This window comes from Nycticebus coucang, chromosome X, assembly GCF_027406575.1.
Source record: "Nycticebus coucang isolate mNycCou1 chromosome X, mNycCou1.pri, whole genome shotgun sequence".
NCBI classification, from domain to species: domain Eukaryota; kingdom Metazoa; phylum Chordata; class Mammalia; order Primates; family Lorisidae; genus Nycticebus; species Nycticebus coucang.
In genome coordinates, this window is record NC_069804.1 from 68378589 (window position 1) to 68401051 (window position 22463).

Below are 22463 nucleotides of genomic sequence, written 5' to 3' on the forward strand. Positions count from 1 at the left end.
CCCCAGCACAGCTTAAATCCCAGCCATTTGACTCTTGAAAAAAGTAAGATAGCTACAGTGATGGTGATGTGATCCCATACCTCCTCCGCACTAATGATGGAATCTCCAATGGTCAGCTTAGAAGAAAAAATAAGAATGTGTTCAGTCCACACAGCAATATCCCCTAGGAGTAACAGCCCACACTCTTACATTAACATCTAAAGACAGTCCTGAGACAATACTTAAGGATGTACACACTTTCCTAAATGAGAAAAAGGAGGCAAAGAAGCAGAGAAAAAGGAAAAAAGGAGAGTAAAAGGGGGAGGGAGAGAGAACAGAGAAGAAAAGAGAGCAGAGGAGAGATGACAGCAAGAAAAAGAGGAGAAGAGAGGAGATGGGAAGGATTTATAAGAAGAAAGGATAAACAAGAAGGTATAAAGGAAAGAAAGAAAGCAGAAAAGAAGACATAAGAAAAGCAAAAGTTCACAGCAATATAGAGTTAAGTCTTCAAAAACCACCAAAGGCCAACCCTCAAAGAGGAAACTAAGGCCCAGACAAAGGAATTGATATATACAAAGGTAGAAGGTTGGGGAGGCGTTAAAATAAATAAAAGACAAAGAAAAACTTTAAAATGTTAAAGGCCAAAGAATAAAGAAAGCCCAGGGCCTTGATAAGAGACAATAAAAAAAAAAAGAAAAAAATTGAGAAAAGATACCAGGAGAAGAATGAATGGAAGAACAGAGGATGGTAAAGGGGAAGCCAGGGTCAGGCAGGCAGCTAAGGAAAGAGGAGTAGAGAGTGAAGGCTGACACTCACCCTCACAAAGCTGGCAGGAAACCATCCCTCCTCATCGTCGATCTGGCCCCACCACCAATCCTTGTTTGAAGCATCCAAGACTTTGATGACGTCGCCAGCCTTAAATGCCAACTCCCGGTTGGCCATGGTGACGTGATCCCATACTGCCTCAGCACTAACGATGGAATCTCCAGTGATCAGCTTAGGAGACAAAATGAGAATGTGTTCAGTCCACACAGCTAGCTACTTTGTCTGCCCTTTCCCCACCCACAGAGTTCTACCACTTATACTAAAACTCACAGACTTTAATGGCTAGGGTCAGGAGGATGACACTGGAGCACAAGCTAAACTGGACCACAAGACAAACAATAGTATCAACTCTCCATTAGTCAGCATGTGGAATGACTCAGAGCATCAATACAGACTACATAAGCTTCATGCTTTTCTCCCTACTCATGAACTTCCCAGAGAGCAAAGAAAGCACCAGTCCATTTCTCCTTGGTGCTTCAAGGCAGCCCTGGGTCTGGAATTGGTGGAGAGGCTGAAATCAGTGGCTAAAATGAGCTTCACATTTGTTGGCTTTCAATTCTCTGTGCTCCACCCTCTTGGAGATGACCAATTGAGAATTAGTGGTACATTATTTAACTCCATTATGCCCCTCCCCCTAGGGTAACAGACCATGACATTCCTCACACACAATGAACTCCAGTCCTGTAGCCCCCTGCTCTCACCCACACATGATACCATCCAGAGAGGTCATGGGTATGAAAGAATATGGCTCTCTTCAACTTTGGCACAGATTTGCTCTGTGATTTGTATGATCACCCTTTGAGATACAGGGGGTCTAGACTAAGTTCTGAATTTGATAGCATGGCAAAACTAAGCAACAAAGAAGTTAAGGGATGAGTTTGAAATCACCCAGCAAGGCAGGGGCTATTTATGGACCCTAATCCTATTCATTAAACTTCATGGGCAGGAGTACTGGGCTCCACACAACAGTGTTCTACACCACTGTCACATGAACAAACACATTCATGACACTCATCTAAACGCAGTGATAAGGATGGGGGAGAGGGGTAGTCTGCCTCTCTAGCTACCATCGTGACTACCATGTTATTTGTTCTCTCTTTCCCCCCAGCTTTTCTGGTTCATATGGGCTGTCAGTCTTCCTGGCATCTGGGGAAACAGATTACATAATAGAGAACATATGGCCTGTCAGGCAAAGAGACTCAAGAACTCTCTTCCCAGCAGTGAATTTCTGAGTATGTCCTCTAGAGAAGTCAGCTTTTTCATCAACCTGCTTTGAGGAAGGACTGACTCCCCATAGCAATTATGACTCCATAAAGCCAAAGAAAAAATAGTTCAAAGACAATAAAGGCAGTCTATTGCCTTCTCCCACAAGTCTCCTCTCCAACATGCTAGCCAGAAATAACTTTATGGTCACAAAAGGAATGCATATTCCTTGCACAGATATAAACACAGTCATAGACACACTCCCTGATTACTGACTTAATTGAGGGGTTTTGTTCCTCAGGCCCTGCCTGATACATCTGTCATTGTTCAGGATTCTAGTCTTTGTGCATTCCACAGAAGGCAAGGCATAGAGGCAGTTTTTCAGCATGGATGCATACAGATTTCCAGCAGGACCTTTTACAATACTACTTTTTCAAATAGCTCATGCCTTACTGTTGGCCAAGTATTTTCACATCTACTGCATCACTTGATCCTTACTGAATGAGGTGGATCTCACTATTGCCTATATTATAAAGATGAGGAAACTGGGGCTCAGAAAAGTGACCTGGTCCTTCAACCAGTAACACAAGTAATAAATTATGAAGGTAGGTCTCTCTCATGTTCTCTTATACACATCAATACATACCAGCAATGTCTACGCATTATCTTTACTGAACTTACAGAACTCCATCCATGATATCATAAACCTGATGGTTCCTATTCTTAAAGAATCCTAAAGAAGAAAATTTAGACAACCACATGAAGTTACTAGAGTCTCTGCTTATGTGGAGATTCATTTTTATGTTGAACTTTCTTTTTTCCAATCATGCCCAAAGCCAATTTCTCCTTGTTCTAGCCTCAATGAAGAAGGATAATTTCTGGTCACTGGCCTCAATAAAATAAATCTTTATAGAGAAGTCTCCTCTTTCCTGGAAAAGATGAGTCCCAACTGGTGTTGTTAGATATCTATAATCACACACAGCTCTAGCCCAGAGCACCATAAAGGGCTTATAATTTAAAGCTATATCCATGGCTTTTTATCAAGGGTCAAAAGAATATCTCAGCATCAATTATCAACCCTCTGCTCAGGATACTATCTATAATGCTGTTTGTACTCCCAAGGCCCAGGTCTAGCTGATTCCACTGCCTGAATTCTTTTTACTTTGTAGTCTTCCTATAGACAGCTCACTCTTAGTCCCTTTTTAATCCAGCTGATCAGGTCATAGGCCCTGGACAAGGCCAATCCAGAACCTAGTGGTCACGAAACAACTAATCAACTGGAAAGATGTTGTCAGGGCCTACTTAGAACCACTGACTATCAGAATTGCATAGCACTATAAAGATTATCACACTTAAACCCTCATTTTATAGATCAGATATAACAAAAGTAATTTGCCTACAGCCACCAGATGGCCAGCCTCCAGCACCAATGTTTTGTTTGTTTGTTTGTTTGTTTTCCAACCATACGGAGGGAAGATAAAGAAAGTGTGGATTTAAAGGTACAATGATAATTCCATGTACCTTATAATAGCTTATGAGAGTACTTACTATGTGTCAGGTACTATTTTAAACATTTTCTACATATTAATTCTTTAAGCTTCACAACAGCCCTTTAAGAATATACTATTATTATCCCCATCTCACAAATGAGCAAACAGAAGCACACAGAAGTTAAATACTTTGTCCAGGTTCACACTTCCAGTAACTACTGAAGTTCAAATATAGGCACAGTCTGGTTCTAGAGACTCTTCTCTTAACTTAAAATCTATGCTGCCCCTGGGTCTGTTTCTTTACCTATAAAATGGGGATAACTCTACTCTTTCACCTGCATCATGAGCTATAAGACACTAAATCAAGAGCTGACAGGTATGTGCACAGAAGAGAGAGGAAGGCTAATCTAGAAGGGGCTGGCAGCTGTATGGGGCTCCTGTGTGCTTCCATCACAAACACAAGCAGGAGCAAAGGACCCCTATCCTCTGAGTTTGTTTTAAAAAGTAAACTGAGTATGGGGTAGAAATTGGTCTCAAATACTCCCCTTGTGTACAGAATTGATTTTTAACTAACTACAATTTTTTCATATGTCACCACTTTTCTCTGCTCATCCATTTTTCTTCCAACATTCATTCAATGAGCTTCTACTATGTTCAGGGATCTGTTCAGTGTGATTCAACTACAGTCATGGCCTGAAGAACAAAGGGTCTCCGGGCACCAGCAATGCATAGCTTTCAAACAGTATAAAAGGTGGCTAAGGGCAGGCAAACCTACCTTAAATTATGGCTCAGCACCTGTTGCTCAATGGTTAGGGTGCCAGCCACATACACCAGGTCTGGTGGGTTCAAACCCAGCCTGGGCCTGCTAAACAACAATGACAAGTACAATAAAAAAATAACAGGGCATTGTGTCAGGCACCTGTATTCCCAGCTACTTGGGAGGCTGAGGCAAGAGAATTGTTTAAGCCCAGAAGTCTTCTACATGTGGATAACCAGTTCTATCAGCATTATTTGTTAAATAAGGATTTTTTTTTGAGACATTCTCACTATTTGCCCTAGGTAGAATGCCATGGTGTCATAGCCCAAAGCAACCTCAAACTCTTAATTAATGATCTTTAAAAATTTTTTCAAGGCACACCTGAGATCTTTTCATGGCACACCAGTTGAAAATCACTGATCTAGAAAAACAAACCTCCTTAGGATACCAAGGAGTGCAATCTCACAAAAGCTAAGGATAAGAGTTTCAAGCAACAGGGCTAATCAACATTATCAAGTGGTACAGAGTTATTAATAGAAAGCCAAGACAAAGCTATTTAAGAGTGACTATAGTGGGGGTTAAATTATCTATTACCAAACTGGTTTATAACCCTCTTCCCACCAAAAGCTCTAATTCCCAACTGTCCCTACCCTTCACGCTGCAAGCCTAACATAAAGCCAGGAGATGGTGCTGTATTATTCTAACAAGGTTCTCAAATATCTCTAGGCCATGGGACAATACTACTGTAACTTCTAAAAAAATAATTTCCAATCCCCCAGGGCATTCCAGAAGTAGCACCAAATATAGTGCTCAGACTTACCAGTGAGTGGGGCACATAGTGTTTCCCACTCCCACTCCAAAGACACTTTTGGACATAAATAGGAGGATGCTGAGAGTTGAAGAGTCATAAGATGGAATGAGATTCTATTCCTTTTTATCCAGATTTCCCAAGACCATCTTAATTTCAAATTTTCTTTCCCGCACATCCCCCAAATAGGTACATATGTTATAAAACCCATGTGCCCTGATTTTTAACCTGGAAATATGATCACTATCCTCTGGAGACATTAGGAGTTTGAAATTAAAGGGTAGTCTCTGATCAACAAGACCTGTAGCTAACTTGGAGTAGCCAGTGAGCCCTTTGAGGGAGAACAAAAGAAGGAAGGGAAGAAGAAAGTACTTGTAAAAGAAGAAAAAAGATAAGGAAGATCAAGAATAATTTATATTTGTCAAAAACATATGCTAGGCATTGAGTAAAAGGCTTTATTTTGTGATCTCAGTTTCTACAGTTCTCCAAGGTAAGCATTAACACTTTCATTTTTACTAAACATAATCTGTGTAGTTAAACAAGTAGCCCATGATCACCCAGTTCATAGGCAGTAGAATGAATTTCAGTCCCCAGTTAACCTTACTCTATAGCTTTGCTTTTGCCAATCCCCTCCAACCCCAGTACCTGTCAAAAAAGCAGAGAGAGACTAGTCTACCCTGTGAATGATAAAGAGAAGTAGTTCTCAGTCTCCAGATGACTGAAGTAGGACTGGAGAACTTGCAGTTAAAACAAGATCTTCTGCTGGGGAGTGGGAGACCTTCCTAGTTCTACTCTTGCCTCTCCTGAGGCCACATTCTCTCCCCATTTTCCCAATTTAGGGGCAGGGATCTATCCTAAGTGTGGTTATTAAAGCATAAGGGTAGAAGCTCAAGCCTGGGTGTTAGGCTCCTTGCCTCCAGCAGTCTGCTTATCTATAAGCCTTCTTCAGGGGTTGGTACGTCTAAAAAAGAGTATTTGACATCATGTAAGGAGCTTGCCCAATGTCAGGCTGTGTAAACACAGGAAAAATCCCTGTGTTCACAGGGACTGTGATCACAGCCCTCATCTAGTTATCAAGAGCCATGCCACTTGTCTTCAAGTTCTTGTTCTTGCTTTCTAGCTCAAAAGTACCACTCCCAAAATAGACATTTAATTAGCCCAGGTGGCTGCCAAAAATATTAGTGTTTTAATGACAAGAAGCAAAAAGGGGGGTGCTCTTAAAAATATGAACTACCAAGTGTTGTTGGAACACCAAATGTGCCAATCACCATGAATTTAGTAAACTGGGTCTGCCTTCTGAAAAGCTTTGCAGGAGGAAAAGAGGACACATAAGGGAATTTTGCCTCTCTGTGAGGTTTTCTTAGTTTTGTGCCTGCCCCTATCCTCTAAGAAGGCCTCCTTCCTCAACAGCTAAGCATCTACAAGAGCAAAATTCTTTTCCTTGCTCCCTTTAAGCATATTTAAAACAAGCTGGGATTGTATGATCTCTCCTGAATATGCCAAGATACTTTTTCAATATAAGCCTTGAAAATAGACATTGGCTATGTGAAGCCTAACTACCCTACCCATTTTTTGAAAGGCATGAACCATATTGCTCCAACAACAGCTGGGAGGCACCATAATGTACAGCAAAGACTCAAGCTGACTACTGAAAGCAGCTCTGCCAGTAACTCACTGAATGATCTTGGATAGGTCTCTTACCCTGTTTCGGTTTGTCAGTCAAGTGACAGACTAGAACAAGACAGATGGCTTCTCAAGTTCCTTCCAGCTGTTGTATTTTACTGAGACTAATACTTCAGCTCTGGGATTTCATTATTAGAGTTTATTTCTCTTCACTGTCCTTTCTGTTGGATAGGATGCTTTCATTGCTCTCTGCTCAGAAAAATGAGAATTTGCAGCTGACTAGTTTCTTCCTGAAAATAAGTGACTCAGGCATTGCTGGCAGCACATTAAAGTGCAGGCCAGTCAGATTGTCTGAAAAAACTAAGGAACGGGTTTTCTGCTTAAGCTCTTGACTGCCCCATTCAAAATTCACTAGGGACCTCTGCTTTTTGTTCTCTTCATTAGTTCCTCAAAGAAATCATTTTTCTTATGACATCACCTCTAGTCCCATATTTCTAACTGCTTGCTCCACATTTCACTGGATGGCCTGCTATTGTTTGACAATAAGACATATGTCAAATTCATAATATACCTCTATTCCCCCTCCTTATTAATTTTTCCCATTTCAGAAAAATCTACTTGCCCTTCCTCATGTCTATCTCTCAAAATGACTCTTTCTCTTCAATCCCAGTGTCCCATCCTAGGCCTGGTCCTCATCACCTCAAGCTGTCTCCCAACAGGCCCCTCAGTCCCCCCCAGATCTCTCTCTTACTCAAGCTACTCCTTAATGATGCATTTCTCAAACTTTATCTGCTGGTGCCATGCTCTATGTCTAAGAAGCTTCAGTAACTCCTATGGGTGAAAGCTAGAGTAGGCTGACATCCCCAGAACTCCCCCAGTCTCAGCCGCTCCACTGCCAGGCACACCTAAGGTGCTGGAATGCCCGGCAAATAGATAAAACAACAGTCTGGGAAATGTATAGATACAGATCAACAGCTTAGATGGGACCTAAATAAAACTACCCTCCAGCTGCAGCTATCTTACCCATAGGCTATAAATTTCCCTCATTAAATACTATCCCAAGTATTCTTGATCCGTAGTTTAGTGCTCCGCTTTCCTTCAGCCAGATAACTTTCTTCCTTGAACAAAAAACTGCCTATTTAATTGTAACATGAAACCTTCAGACTTTTATGCCTTGAGTATGCATACCCCCAATACCTCTAATAAAAAAAGCCTCGAATAATCAGGTCTGGGTGGTGCCTGTTAGCCTCCTGGGGCTAATATGGGTGTCATCTCTCAAGGGTCAAAACACTGTGTGTGTATAAATTTCACAGCACCTTCTCTTCCTTTGTCTGCCAGACCCTGGGCTGTCGGGCAAAGTCCCTGCATGGAGGGACTCTCAGTCTGCTATGCTGCAACTGGACACGATTCTCCTTTCGGAACAAACTTCCCTCAGTTAATCTATCAAATATCTCCTTAATCTAGCCCCATTTCTAGATACAACCCTTGCCTCTTAACTAGTCAGGGAATTTCCACCACTCTTGCCAAACTGAATCTTTTGCAGCAAATGCAATCCTACCTCTGTGCCTGATTCAGCCATACCCTTAATCAGTTGTTAGGTGTATGGATACTTGAAACAGACTGCCTCTTCCTAGTTGTGTGATCTTGTCACACCTGCTCCTTAATCTATATCTTCCCTAATGGCTCCAGGCTGCATCCTCTCTCCCTCTGTCTCTTGCAGTAATCTAAAAGAGACTACCACCTACCTAAGAAGAAAATAACAATTTGGAAGTGTTACTCAAGTTGTCAACCCCAGTATTATTCTCCAAAAACCAGGAAAATACACTTGTGAATGACAGCTTGGTCCAAATGAACACCACTGTTTTAAGCTTCCATCTAAACTATTACCTGAGCCCTAAAACCAGGCAACCTCTGAAGCAAATCACAGCAACAGAGTTAGCATCTCTGTCAGGTTGCAGAACATTCCACTGGCCCAAGGAAACTGTTTGCATAATATAAAACCAGGTGGCCTACATGTCAATCCATTGTTGTCAGGATTAATGGCCAGGTGGCTATTGGGGCAAGCTGCTTTTTCTAAAGTTCTGCACAGGTGCCTGATCATCAGGGAAAGGAACACAGATCACTTCCAGGTAAGAAAAACCCCGTCATGAACATAAAAATAATCACAAGAGTTGCTCTTCCTTTTCCCCAGGACTTAAAATGCACACCTGGTTGGTTCCAGTTTTGATCTGGGTATTGTTATTGCCCACAACTACTTTTATTTATGAACAGAATAATTAATGCATTCAAGTGATGATGACTCTAAATGTACTAAAAGGAAATATGCAAATCTCATCCCTTTCATGACACAATCATCTTTTTCCTAATTTGGGCATGTGATTTGTTAATCACTAGGCATCAGCTTCCTTCTATGTCCCATTGTACCATCCATTCTTCACTTTAATATAATGAAAGATTTACTGTTGGTTTCAGTCACCCCTGACAGATATGAAACCCTGCAGGGCTAGCTTGATCTAAAAAGATAAGCCCAGATGGGGATCAGGGTCAACAACAACAACAAAAAAAAAAAAAAAAAAACAGGCCACCTGACCAATATGGACACTGATCATAAGCCAACAGGCACCTGCCAGTACCTAAAAGGTTAGAAAATCCAGACAAACTCCTGAGTGTATAAGCCATCCAAGATATTTATTTTCTCATTTATTCCACATTAATAACAAAGGAAAGCTTCTTCCCCCTTCTTTCAAGGGAAGTTACAAGATCATCTCAGCTATAATGGTGACCAAACAGATGAACACAGACAAGTAGCTTTCTTGGTCTTGACTTTAACAATAGATTCTTCTGATATGAAACCTCCTAGCCACTAACTCAACCAAATGAGCTTAGGAGTTTCTGAAGTGACACTCAGCTGCTTCCCTAAATTTCACAATGGTAAGAGGTTGGTATGAGGGAGTGATTTTCAAATGGTGTGCAGTGAGAGGATCTTAGGTACACTGCAAAAATTTTTAAAGAACATTAACTAAATTATTTTTAAAAGAAGTTCAAAGCACAATAAGCATATTCTTCTTTTACCCTTTTTTTAATCAGCCAAATTTAAGTTTGCCATGGAAGTTTAACTATAGGTTCAAGTGTGCAGTGAGATAAAAGAGGAACTGCATCCTTTAAAGAAAATGTAGACAAATGGGCCCAGGATTGCACAAATCAGAGAGAAGATACATTCTTGGACTACCAACCTTCATGCTATTGGCTGAAGAAGTCTCCTACACTAGAGCAGCTCCAAATCTGATAAACATTTTAGCTTGCATCCCCAGAACATCTTGGAAACAAAAGTTACTATCACATTCTAGATGTTTTTCTATGATTCAGGCACCTCTGACTCATGACACCAGTTTCTGAAGCCTACAGACCCCTACTCAAAATCACACCAGCATTTTCAATAAACAGTGTAAGTGATTTTGAATCACATGTCATATTGAGACCAATTGTCTTAAACTTTCTTGGGCCAGAGAGTTTGCAGTACAAGAATTACCCCCTTACTGTACTGGGCCATTCAGGAAAAAACAGACTCTCTGAAACTCTGTCTCTAGGCTTCTTCTCCTTTTGATGTCAGGTTACAGACAGGCTGAGGAGTAACAGTAGCTTGCCCAGTAAGATTTTCCCAGTCTGCCATGTGGAAGCTACCTGCACCAGCTCTGTTTCATTCCCACCCCTGCCCCAACCTTGAGGTACTGAGGCCACTACTAGGCCTGATGGAAAGTCCTAGCAGCGTCTCTCTATCCTACAATCTAGGAGCAATTTCCTAGAGTTGTATTCAATCTACCTAAAGCAGCCTCCAATAGTTGAAAAATTAGTAAAATGATAATAATAATAAACTCAGTAATGTCCTCTCCATGAGTTATTGATTCAGACACATACCATCTCTAATTGTGGGTTACCTTGCCCCTCATCTATACGTTGAGGATACTGTGTGCCCTTCTTCCTGCCCCAGGCATCATGGCCTTCTTCTTAGACTTGGTATGGAAACCAAACTCCGGCAACTCACCAAATGTCTCTTATTGACTTCATACCCTGAGAGACAAGAACTGACCAGAGCAAGCCTAGGGTAGAGGTAGGGGGACTCTAAGAGCCCCAGGTCTCTGAAGTGACCTAGAACCATCTTGGGGCCTAAATCTGGACTCCTGAATTTCTTCATTTAGTTTCCCAAGGACTAGTCCTAGAGGCCTTAACTATTCCTGAGAGTTAAACCTGGAAGCCCAGCCTGGAAGTTTTCTGAACAAGGGTGGAGGTGGGGCCCCTCTAGATTTCCAGAAGGGTAGGAGGGGAATAGAACTACATGAAGAATCTGTCCTCCGTGCCTCCCACATTCATAGTTCTATACTCATCAACACCACAGCCAAAGGGTGGGTGGGCAAGGCAAAGAGGAGAAGGCAAAATAATTTTTTATCCATTTGACATATGTTGCGTCAAAATCTGGTAGGGAAGAGCTGTAGGTAGTGGGAGGAGTCAGGAAGACTAATGGTTCCAATGTCTTTAAATGTGACCATCTGGTCTAAGATGGTGAAAACAGGAACACCATTTAGTCAGGAGCACTGTGACCTGCTCCTGTATCTGGAGAAGAGGTGGAAAAAAATAAATGTAGTTCAATTAATTTAAACCGCCTTTAAGTCTACCTCCAGAGTCTTGGCAGAAGCTCTCTGGGCCTTGGCTTTCATTTCCAAAGAGAATATAAGTGTCTCCTCAGGGATCTTTACATCCCAAAGAAGAAATCTACAACAGAAAGTGAAGATATTTTCCAGTGGTTCATTGATTTCCCTCTCCCATTGGCTCACTGTGAAAGAAAAAAAATCCATCCTAGGCCAAGACACCTAGCAATACTTTTAGTCCCTGTCAGCAGCCTTTCATCCTCCAGGTGGACCATGTTTCTCCTGACAAACTGTAGCACAATTCTAGGTTCCCAGACGATACTCAATAAATAATGGATGAGCCGGTGGCAGGGGCATTCAGTGAGCAGTTGCTAGGTCAGGCCCCAGGGGACTCAAACAGGATGAGTTGGCTTCCCCTTAGGCCCTGTTTTTAAACTTAAACTGAAGAATAAAACATCTAAACTTAGGCTGCCAGAAAAGACACAGGAGAAACAAAATCACACCCAACCTCAGGGGCTAGGAGGGACAGCACCAGGTCTGAGTCTACAGGAAAAGTGGTTGTGTTTATAACAAATGAATTTCAAGTAGGTCAGCCTAGCTTATATAAAGAAGCATCTATCAGTCCAGGCTAAGTGGAAGAGGTAAGGGTGGAGAAGAAAACAGCAAGGCAGCTGATTGAGGAACAAAGCATCCAGTAAGATGCCAGGGCTTGAACCTACTCTTCTTAACTCTGTCTCAGTTTCAAGAGCCTGAAAGGCTGTGAATTCTTATACTCAGAGATGGTCAGGATTGAAGACTCCCAAGAGCTAAGTAAGCTAATATACCTAGTTCAGTATTCCATTTTACAGGTAAATAAACTGAGGAACCAGTGAGAAAACTTTGCCTAAGGTATTGAGCTAGTCAATGGCAGAGCCAATATTAGAAAACAAGCCTACAGTCTAAGAAGGATGGTTGTCAATTCTTTTTAGACAGTCCACTTCTATTATTAAAAACAAAACAAAGATCATTTAGCTGTTCTTGTTACTTAAAAGTAACTATGAGAGATAACAGTTATGCTTCACTACAGTAACCATTTTACTATCTATATGTATCCTATAACATCATGTTGTAAACCTCAAATATACATATTAAATTATTTTTTAAAAAAACTAAACAAGAAACACTTCAATATCTAAATACTACTAATGTATGCTATGTATTATGAAAATCTTCCCCCAAATAGAAATTAAATAACAGTGACATTGTTGGAACTAATCAACCAACACTTAAGCGTACATATGAAAGTAAATCTCAATGAAAATCAAGCTGGGATGCGGGGGGGACAGAGGGTATGAGTCAATTCATACCTATTGGGTACAGCGCATAGTGTCTTTCATTGAGGTACGCTTATAATCTTGACTCAATTTGTGCAAAAAACAAATCATGTAAACAAAACACATGTACCTCCTAATTTTCTGAAATTTCTTTCTTTATTTGTTTCTTTTTTTTTTTTTTTTTGAGACAGAGTCTCACTATGTCACCCTCGGTAGAGTATTGTGGCGTCACAGCTTACAGCAACCTCAAACTCTTGGGCTTAAGTGATTCTCTTGCCTCAGCCTCCCAGGTAGCTAGGACTATAGGTGCCCGCCACAACACCTGGCTATTTTTTGTTGCAGTTATTGTTGTTTAGCAGGCCCGGGCCGGGTTCGAAACCACCACCTTTAGTGTATGTGGCTGGCGCCGTAACCACTGGCTATGGGCACAGAGCCAATATTCTGAAATTTCAAAAGAAAAATAAAGATAAATAACAATGAGATTAGCAATTTAATACATAAACAACTTCTACTTTCCCTCTGAGCCTTGCTTTGGGTATCACTGTTTTAGACATTTTCTGGTACTCTTTGCACCCACTGCTCTACAGCCATTGCTTCAGGGCTATATAGCCAGCACATGTCCTTCCTCCCCTCAGGGTTCCAAAAAGGTCTGACCCTGGAGATCAAGGGATAAGAACATCTTAGTATGAAAGCTAAGTAGAGACACTTCCACAGTCTCCCTTATCACCAGATGTCTTTGCTAAGGAATCTCAAATTCAAATTCACACTAAAATGCAAATGCTAGGAGAAAAAACAATGGATAGGTTCATGCCAATAATCCTAGCACTCTCTGTGAGGCTAAGGCCTGGAGATCCCTTGAGCTCAGGAGTTCAAGACCAGCCTGAGCAAGAGCAAGACTGAATAAGGGTGAGACCCTGTCTCTACTAAATAGAAAAATTAGCCAGCATTGTGGCAGGTGCCTTTAGTCCCAGCTACTTGGAAGGCTGAGGCAGGAAGATTGCTTGAACCCAGGAGTCTGAGTTTGTTGTGAGCTAGGCTTACACCAAGACACTATAGCACCTGGGCAACAGAGTGAGACTCTGCAAAAAAAAAAAAAAAAAAAAAACTATGAGATGGGAACAACGGGCTCCAAATCTGGCTTAGCTGCTGACTTTCTTTATGAACTTGAGCACATCCAGCCCCTTTTTGAGCAAGTTAGATTAGGTTATCTTAAATGGAAAGCTGAGGTTGTCTTTGAGGTATCCTTCTACAGATCCTGAAAGCAAATTTTGACAAGAGGAAGGAAGAAGAAGAACACATGGAAATAAGGAAGTCAGGAGAAGGATAGGGATGGTATAAAAAAGGTCAAAAGACAAAACTTGATTATTTCAAATTTTTGTCATGGACTCTCCCTCACTCAGGGATGGCCTTTGAGTTCCACTGGCAGAAGGAAGAACACTACCTCTTCTACCCAGTTCAGGTCATTGGGTTCCAGTCACCTACAGCTTTTTCTTTGAAAACATTAAGCAGTACTTCTTCCATCTTTTCTGCACATTTTGTTTTCCAAGTTGTCTTCATATTCATAAGCTCACTAGATCTTCCTGGCAGTCCTGAGGAATAAGGAGAGTAGGAATGGGTTGTCCCACTTTAAAGATAAGGAAACAGAGGCCTAGACAAAAAAAAGTATTATTTAGCTATCCCAGCAATAGAAAGGTCACAACAAATACTAGATTTAGTGATTCACAGCCTAATGTTTTTTTCCCTAATAAAAAAATGACTGTTCATTAAAAAAATGTTGATCTATTATCTTTTGTAACAACCTGGATGGAAATGGAGACCATTCTTCTAAGTATCACAAGAATGGAAAATGAACAGCACAGGTACTTTATACTAAATTGGAATTAGTCAATCAACACTTATGTGCACATCTGGAAGTAAAAGTCAATGGAAATCAAGTAGAGGGGAGTGGGGAGGAAGAGACAGGTAAATTCACACCTAACTGGTACAATGTACTTATTCTGGGTAAAGGGCACACTTATAACTTTGACTTAAAATGTAAAAAAGCAAATTATGTAACCAAAATGTGCATACCTGTAATATTTTTAAATTTTTCAAATGGCTGATATTTATTGAATGCTTACAATGTGTCAGAGACAAATCTAATTTATACACATACACTAACTTAATTGATCCCTAGGTTAAAGATGAGGAAACCAAAGTTCAGAAAGATGAAGTGATTTCTAAAGATCATACAGGGACAGAAACAGAACCCAGGTAGTTTCATTCTAGAAACAGAGTTCCTAACTCCTATTTTCTTGAATGCATCCATATCCTCCCAAAAGATACAATCCATTTAAGATTCAAAGAACCTCCAAAGTATAACAAAGTATAGAATAATAGGTATAGTACATTACCATAAAAAATACATTCTATATTTGTATTTCTTGTATATCCATAGAAGATCTTTCCAGAAGGTTTAACTGGTGGGTTCTGCAGAGGAAAGTGAGGGAGAGGGAGGGCAGGGGTGAGAAGGAGACTTTTCACTGAGCACCCTTATTGGACCTTTTGAATTTTGAACCAGGTGAATGTATTTCCTATTCAAAAATATAATTTAGAAATGAAACATCTAGGGTCAAGAGAGATGAGGAAACTCCATGGTTGCTTCCTGGAAGGACTATGATAGCTAAGCTTTTCCTATTCACCTCTCTGGCTCTCAAACTTAAAGAAAAGAAGGTGCCTCTACACTTTTCTCTTCTATTCCTCCCGCTCCTTTGCTTATCCAGTCTTCCAGAAGGGTCAGTACTATAGTCATTTTGTAGGTTTTAGTAGCATCAATAAAAACAGCAACCGATTGGGCTAGGCTCCCACAGCCAATCAGTTAAAGATAGAAAAATAGTAAATTAGCAGCAAGACAAATGAAGAGAGACCCAAAAGACCTCTCCCACAATTCCTAGCGTTCAAAATCTGAGTCCTACATTATCCATCTCTTTTCTCTTGCCACTCTATCTCAGTGTGCCTACCCACCCTTCTTCTGGACTCAGAAGAGCAAAATAAGCAAGCTAGAAATACTCCAGGATATCTTGAGGTGTACACCACTTCAAGAGGCTGTGGTATACAAAAGAAGCACACACTAGGGGAAAAAAAAGTAAGCCATTGGGTTTTAAAGTCCACATTGAGGGGTGGCGCCTGTGGCTCAGTGGGTAGAGCGCCAGCCCCATATACCAAGGGTGGTGGGTTCGAACCCGGCCCTGGCCAAACTGTGACCAAAAAATAGCTGGGCCTTGTGGCGGGTGCCTGAAGTCCCAACTACTTGGGAGGCTGAGGCAAGAGAATAGCCTAAGCCCAGGAGTTGGAGGTTGCTGTGAGCTGTGTGATGCCATGGCACTCTACCGAGTGCAATAACATGAGATTCTGTCTCTTAAAAAAAAAAGTCCACATTGAGGCCAGGTAAGAGCCAGACTAGATGGCCTCCTCCAAGTACTCTCCCAGCTTTGGTGCTTGGATTTACACAATCTTATCTCTCAAGAGCTGGCAAAATCCTCCAGAGGTCAAGGCACCAAAATCTTTTCCTTAGATCCCTTTCGGTCTACCCCTTAGGCAAGTCCGCCAGACAGGGCTCCAGTAAGCAGGAAGCTTTGAGGAAGTGGGGGTGGCCAAAGTGGATCAAGTGCCTCCAGGGATAATCCTGAAGTGGCTTTAGCAGGCAGCACAATTCCCCTCTCCCAACCACTTAAAATCCTCTCCAACACTTCACTGCTTCTAGTATGCAGGAGACAAGTCGGATGTGAGCTGCTGTGGGAGGAACAAAGGGTCAATCAGCATGCCTCTTAGGGGCAAGCAAGGGACACTGCTGGGGAAAGATGGACCCCACAGAATCCCCTGTCCCTGTGTAAGAAAAATCTAACTTTTTATATATATTTACTTTTATTATTGCTGGCAGCTTCCCTTAGTACTAGAATTCATTGAGTGGCAGCCTGGTGCCACAAAGAGTAGATTGGGTTGGGAAACCAAAGGTACCACTTCAAGTCTTGAACCCACCACTATCTAATCCTGTGCCCTCATGCTGTGTTTTCCTTTCCTGAGGCTTAGTGTCTGTCCTGATGTGTAAAATGGAAGTAATAATAGCTTAAAAGAATGGTATGGAGAAGGGGGACTGAAATAAAAAGACAAACTTCTTGATTACCTACAAACCGCATGGATGAAATCTTAATAATCCAAACAGTAGCAGTACATGTTCAACATTTTACAAAATATTTTTCACATCCTTTGGCACAATAAATTTGCACCCAAAACTCCCATGACAAGTTGCAGTTAAGCCCATTATCAGAAAACTGAGGCTTGGGAGAACTTTGCTCACAATGTCATCTGTGGGCAACACTGGTTATTATACTAATAGACCAAATAAGACCCAGACAGGAGAGGGAAAACTGACTGAGGCATACCCAAGAAGGCAGAGTCACAATGGAACTCATATTTCTTGACCTCAAGTCCAAACCTGAGCAACAAGCTCTGAGGCTGCTGTTCTTGGGCAAGCCTGACATGCTATGGCTACCTGTCTCCCTACTTCTCATCCTTCTCACAGATCCAGTTCCTTCAGCTCAGCTCCAGGCTTTGGTACGAAGGACCAGAAAGCCTTCCCTAGGACATCATGACCTGGTTTCCGCTTGAGGAACTCTAAAAATAGCAGGCCCTCATTAGTAGGGCCAGATGGCCCAAGCTGCTGTGCTTAGGAGCTGGGCTGTGGTCATTAAGGATGTGGCTAGTCTCAGACCTCCATTAACCCAGGAGAGGCTAGTCCACTGCCTAAAGGGGGTCTTTCTATATACTTTCTACCACTTTCCCTCACACTTCCCACCCACAATTTAGATATACTTGCTGTGCTCTAAGTTATTATTTCACTTCCAAGAAAAATAAATTTTAATATTCAGTTACTTTAGGTTTTCCTGAATATTGCTTTACAATCATATCACTACATAATGGTTTATAAATGGACTAGGGGAAGAAAGCAAAGCTTTCTGTATTTATCAGTGCCAATTTGCTTTCTCCATTCTTCCATATTTGACTGTTCACTCACATCTGAGCACTTAGTTCTGAGTCCTGTTTGCCTTGAAGAATCTGCGACAACATATGGCATCTTGAATATCCATTTTATTAGCAAGTTCACTGGGCTCTTAACCCTGATTTCAGGGATGACGGTAAGGGGAGTCAGAGAAAACTGATAAAGGCCTACTAGCTAGGATCAGTGTCTTATCATGCCCACTTAGAAGAAAGGGACAGCTGGTTGGCCCTAGAGGTAGGACATGTCTCATAGGGGTGTGTTGGGCATGTGAGTGTGTCCCATAGGCTTGTTTCATGAGGAGAGTGTTATCTGTCAAGTATTTCCTTAGGAGTGTGTATCTCAGGAACAGGAATACATGTGCTAGGCATAAGAGTGTATCTGAGTGTACATCTCACTATGCCCCACATGTATGTTGTTGCAGTTGTGCCTTAGATGCATCCACGTGTTCACACATGCAAATGTACACAAGCATGGTTCATGTGTGTCCCTATGTATGTATTTCCTGCTTGTGCTGAAAATGTTGAAGTGGGAGTATACCCCATGCTTAACTGAAAGTGTGTACTCCAAGTGTGTCTATGTGAAAGCATGCCCCACCAGCGTGCCCCATGTCCCAAATATACCCTGTGGGTCTGAGTATGTTTAAGTGTTTATTATATATGACCTATCTAACCTATTATGCATGTATACCTGTAGGTATAGGCAGAAGGCATGGATAGATAGCAAGTCTGAACCAATTCCTCTACCCCAACCATTTGTTTCTAACAGCTCTCCTTCAAGCCTGGGTCAATCTGCTCCTAAGGAGAGCAAAAGACCTGAGTTCACATTTTTATCCCTGTCACTTTCTGAATGTGGTAACCATAGGCGCTTTTCTCAAGAGGCTTATCCATCATTCCCTTCATCTAAAGAGCTTCACAAGAATGAGGTCAAGCAACATATAGGTGAATAGAGAGATGTGATAATGATCAAGGACCAATTCTGAGACTTTGAGCAAGACTTGGGCTTCAGTTTCTCTAGCAGATCTATGTATAAGGGGGTAGGTTCAATTCATGGGTTCTTTCTCACTCTCACTCAGTGATTTCTCAGCTTAAGCATCATGGAGTTTGGTCCCCCCCAACCACCACAAATAGTCAGTGCACAGATATGTACATGTGGATTTCCTGAAAATGGTCTCATCTCATCTAGGTCCCTTCTAGTCCTCAGCAAGCTATTGGCTATATCCTTACATCACACCTGTCAGTCATCCTACACTCATTTTCCCGAGCAATTGGACTAAAAGTAATAAATACAGCCTCAAAGGCATACAACCTTCACCAAAAGTTTAGGCAAAATGGCATGTGGCTTATTTAAATTATCTTCCCCATCCTTGGGGATGATTAGAGAAATCAGTAAGGGTGACAAGCCAGCTGTTAGGATCAAGGACTACTCTTTAAGAACACGACTGAATAAATCCACAGAGAAATCCAAACTAAGCACAAAGGGCTACATAACCTAGGACCACTTTTCCTCATTTGGCAAGGCCTTTCATGCATCTTTGGACAATATAATAGCCAGATGAACTTAACCTCTATTTCACAGATGCATCCAAAGTAAACAACTAATGGTTCAATGCCAATCTAGCCAGAGATATCTAGTGGCACCTTCCTAGTTCTCTCTGCTTTCCTGACTAATTTTTGCAAAAAAGATTTAGATAGATGCAAAATACAGAAGGCATCTTTAGAATAAACTCCCTACTTAAAGTAACTTGGTACCACTGAGTTGGTAACAGTGGCTATCTGACGTATCATGCATGTATACCTATAGGTATGGGCAGGTATATAAATCCATATTCTATGCTCTTCCTAGCCTGTAAGAAGCAGGACTGATCTGAGTCAGTCAAAGCAATTCTCTGAGCTTCTGCTTCAGGAGCCATAAAATGGGGAGAATAGACCAAAAGTGTGGAAATGAGAGCCATGCCCCTGTTCAGATGGGCTTCTGAAGCTGGCAGGATGAATGTTATGGGTGTGGCACACAGATAAGTAAACCCAAACACTCAAGTAATGAATATCCAGGACATGTAGCTGGCGTACATCATCTTGGTAGGAATGCTGCGTATGGTTCTATTCAGCATACCCTTCTTCAGCGTTCCTGTTATCTAGACTCTTACCAACGTCATCCATATACCATATACCAACTTGGCAATGTGTATCTTCCTACATATGGCGAAAACGACATCTCTTGAGACTCCTAAGGAAAAAAGCTCGACTACTGGCATATTGGGAGCAGATGGACTATGGGCTCCAGTTTATCTTTTCCCATAAGTTTCTCGGCATCTCTCCTGTGCTCCACCTCCTGGCCAGCTTCTGAAACACCAAGTAAGATGCTGCTCACTTTCTCATTAACACAGCCTTGTTGCTCAGTGCATTGCTGACTAAATTCTATGGGCTTCATGTCTTTGGCATCAACAAATACTAAGGGATGGGGCTGTAGACAGCTCCACAGCATGGGGAAAGCATTGAAATGAGGGACTATAACATCCCTCCCTTCTCCAGACTTTCTTCTATATGTTAATAGCCTGAAAGCTATACATGTATAACCTTTCTCAAGTTCCCAAGAAGATAATACATTGGAAAATGGGGCCCCTGGCTCAGTCCTGCTAAGGGCAATTCAAAGAGAATGAGAAAGATAGATGAGATACATTCTCCCCCATAGCAGAAAGCCACATTTGGGGCAATGTTTGGTAATTAAATTTTTCTGGGTTTTCCACACCTACTACCTTCTAACTCTGTTTTCCAGTGTATTTTCCTTATAATAAAGGTAATATTTTTCAGCAAAAAAAGGGAGAATAATCTTAGCTTTGCCCACCTCATAGGTTCATGAAGAAAAGACCACTGTGTCAGAACAAAAGACTATACAATAGTCTTTACCTCCTTGCCCCGCCCCCAAATAGTGAGATGTTTCCACATAAAATGATGTATATAAAGGTCAAGAGTGTTATGTGTTCTTATGTAGGTCATTGGTCAAGAGCCTTCAATTTCTGAAACAACTCTTAATCATATCATGAAAACCCAGTAATGCTCATCACAAGCCAAGGACCTGGGGGCCAAGAATTGGTTTTTAATTGTCAAGTGCCTAGGTGGTTTCTGGCTTGATAGACTTGAGAAGGTGCTAAATAAAAACACAATTACCTTTTCAGGAGATGGGGAGAGAGACAGCTAGTCTGCTATTCATAGCGACAAGTGTAGGACTCCATGGGGAATAAAGATGGGAATAAATAAAACTTCTTATTAAAAAAAAAAAACAGCTTCAGTATTAAGCCCCCTCTACTGTGACAATCACCCACAGAAGATTTCTGCCCTAGAGAGTTCTCAGGGCTCATCAGCCCCAACTTACAGAAAAGAAAACCAACTTGGCGAAGCTAAATAACTTGCCCAAGTTCACAAAACAGAAAAATGATAACCTCCTAGTTCAGTGACACTTTTCTTTCCATCACACCATATAGGTTTCCAGAACCACTCCTAAAAGACAATAGTGGCTTACACACTTCATATGTCTAGCAACTCACATCCTTGCCAGGCTATGTTCTAGATCGAATACTACTACAAATGTACTGTTTCCTTGGGCAAGGCCTTTTCTTCTCTGGGCCTGGTTCCTCACCTTCTACAATCAGAATAGACTCAGGACAGATTTAGAACTCTTTTTCTGGAAGACACAGCCATAAGGTCAGGTGCAGTGGCTAATACCTATTACCCTATCACTCTAGGAGGTTGAGGCAGATTAGCTCAGAAGTTTGAGACCAGCCAGAATAAGCGTGAACCCCCTACCTCTGTCTCTACTAAAAAGAGAAAAACTGGCGGCGCCTGTGGCTCAAGGAGTAGGGTGCCGGTCCCATATGCCGGAGGTGGCGAGTTCAAACCCAGCCCCGGCCAAAAAAAATCACAAAAAAAAAAAAAAAAAGAGAGAAAAACTTAGCCAGCCCCAAGAGTTTGAGGTTGCTGTGTGCTATGATGCCAGGACACTTTACCCAGGGCAATGGAGTGAGACGCTGTCTCAAAAAAAAGGCCAGGTTTGGTGGCTCAGGCTTATAATCCTCACACTCTTGGGAGGCCGAGGTGAGTGGATTGCTTGAGCTCAGGAGTTCAACACCAGCCTGAACAAGAGCAAGACCGCTTCTCTAAAGGGGCATTGTGACAGGCGCCTGTAGTCCCAGCTACTAGGGAGGCTGAGGCAAGAGGATCGCTTGAGCTCAAGAGTTTGAGGCTGTGCGAGCTATGATGCCAAGACACTCTACTGAGGGTGACAAAGTGAGATTCTGTCTTAAAAAAAGAAAGGAGGAAGGAAGGAGGGAGGGAGGGAGGGAGTAAGGGAGGAAGGAAGGAAAGAAGGAAGGAAGGAAGGAAGGAAGATCGGGAGAGAGAAAGCTAATCTGCTATGGGGAATTCAGATGAGGATAAATAAAACTTATTAAAAAAAACAACCAGCTTGAGTATTAAGCCTCCTCTATGGTGACAATCACCCACAGAAAGAAGGAAGGAAGGGAGGGAGGAAGGGAGGGAGGGAAGGAAGAGCTGTAAGGAAAGATTTTTAAATGGTACTGTAACTTCCAGAGCTTGAACCCAGAAGACCAGGCTGGAAACTTCTATATGACAATAAGTCCTTAAGCCTCATTTTTCTCATCTGTGAAACGGAGATAACCCCTGCCTTACCCACTTTACAGGGCCACAGAGAAAATAAAGTGAGAAACAGTAGAATCCCACTGAAAATTTTAAGACACTGTTGAAGAGGAAGAGTCAAGAACCAAGTGAGTA

General features: G+C 41.7%; 1 protein-coding gene and 1 pseudogene across 6 annotated transcripts in view; one reads left to right on the top strand and one right to left on the bottom strand.

Annotated features, from left to right (window-relative positions):
- Window positions 1-22463, bottom strand: part of ARHGEF9 (Cdc42 guanine nucleotide exchange factor 9) — a 368607-nt gene that overhangs the window by 272675 nt on the left and 73469 nt on the right. For 4 of the 6 annotated variants that reach the window (XM_053579818.1, XM_053579819.1, XM_053579823.1 and 1 more), the window contains exon 2: window positions 796-975. The exons of 1 other annotated variant lie outside the window; for it this stretch is intronic. In XM_053579818.1, coding sequence (XP_053435793.1) covers window positions 796-921 — 126 coding nt within the window. In that variant the 5' untranslated portion in view covers window positions 922-975. Of the gene's footprint in view, window positions 1-795; window positions 976-4272; window positions 4354-22463 lie in introns of all 6 variants that reach the window. One more of the 6 variants, XM_053579821.1, reaches the window with a different exon arrangement.
- LOC128577570 (ORM1-like protein 2) lies at window positions 19665-20130 on the top strand (annotated as a pseudogene).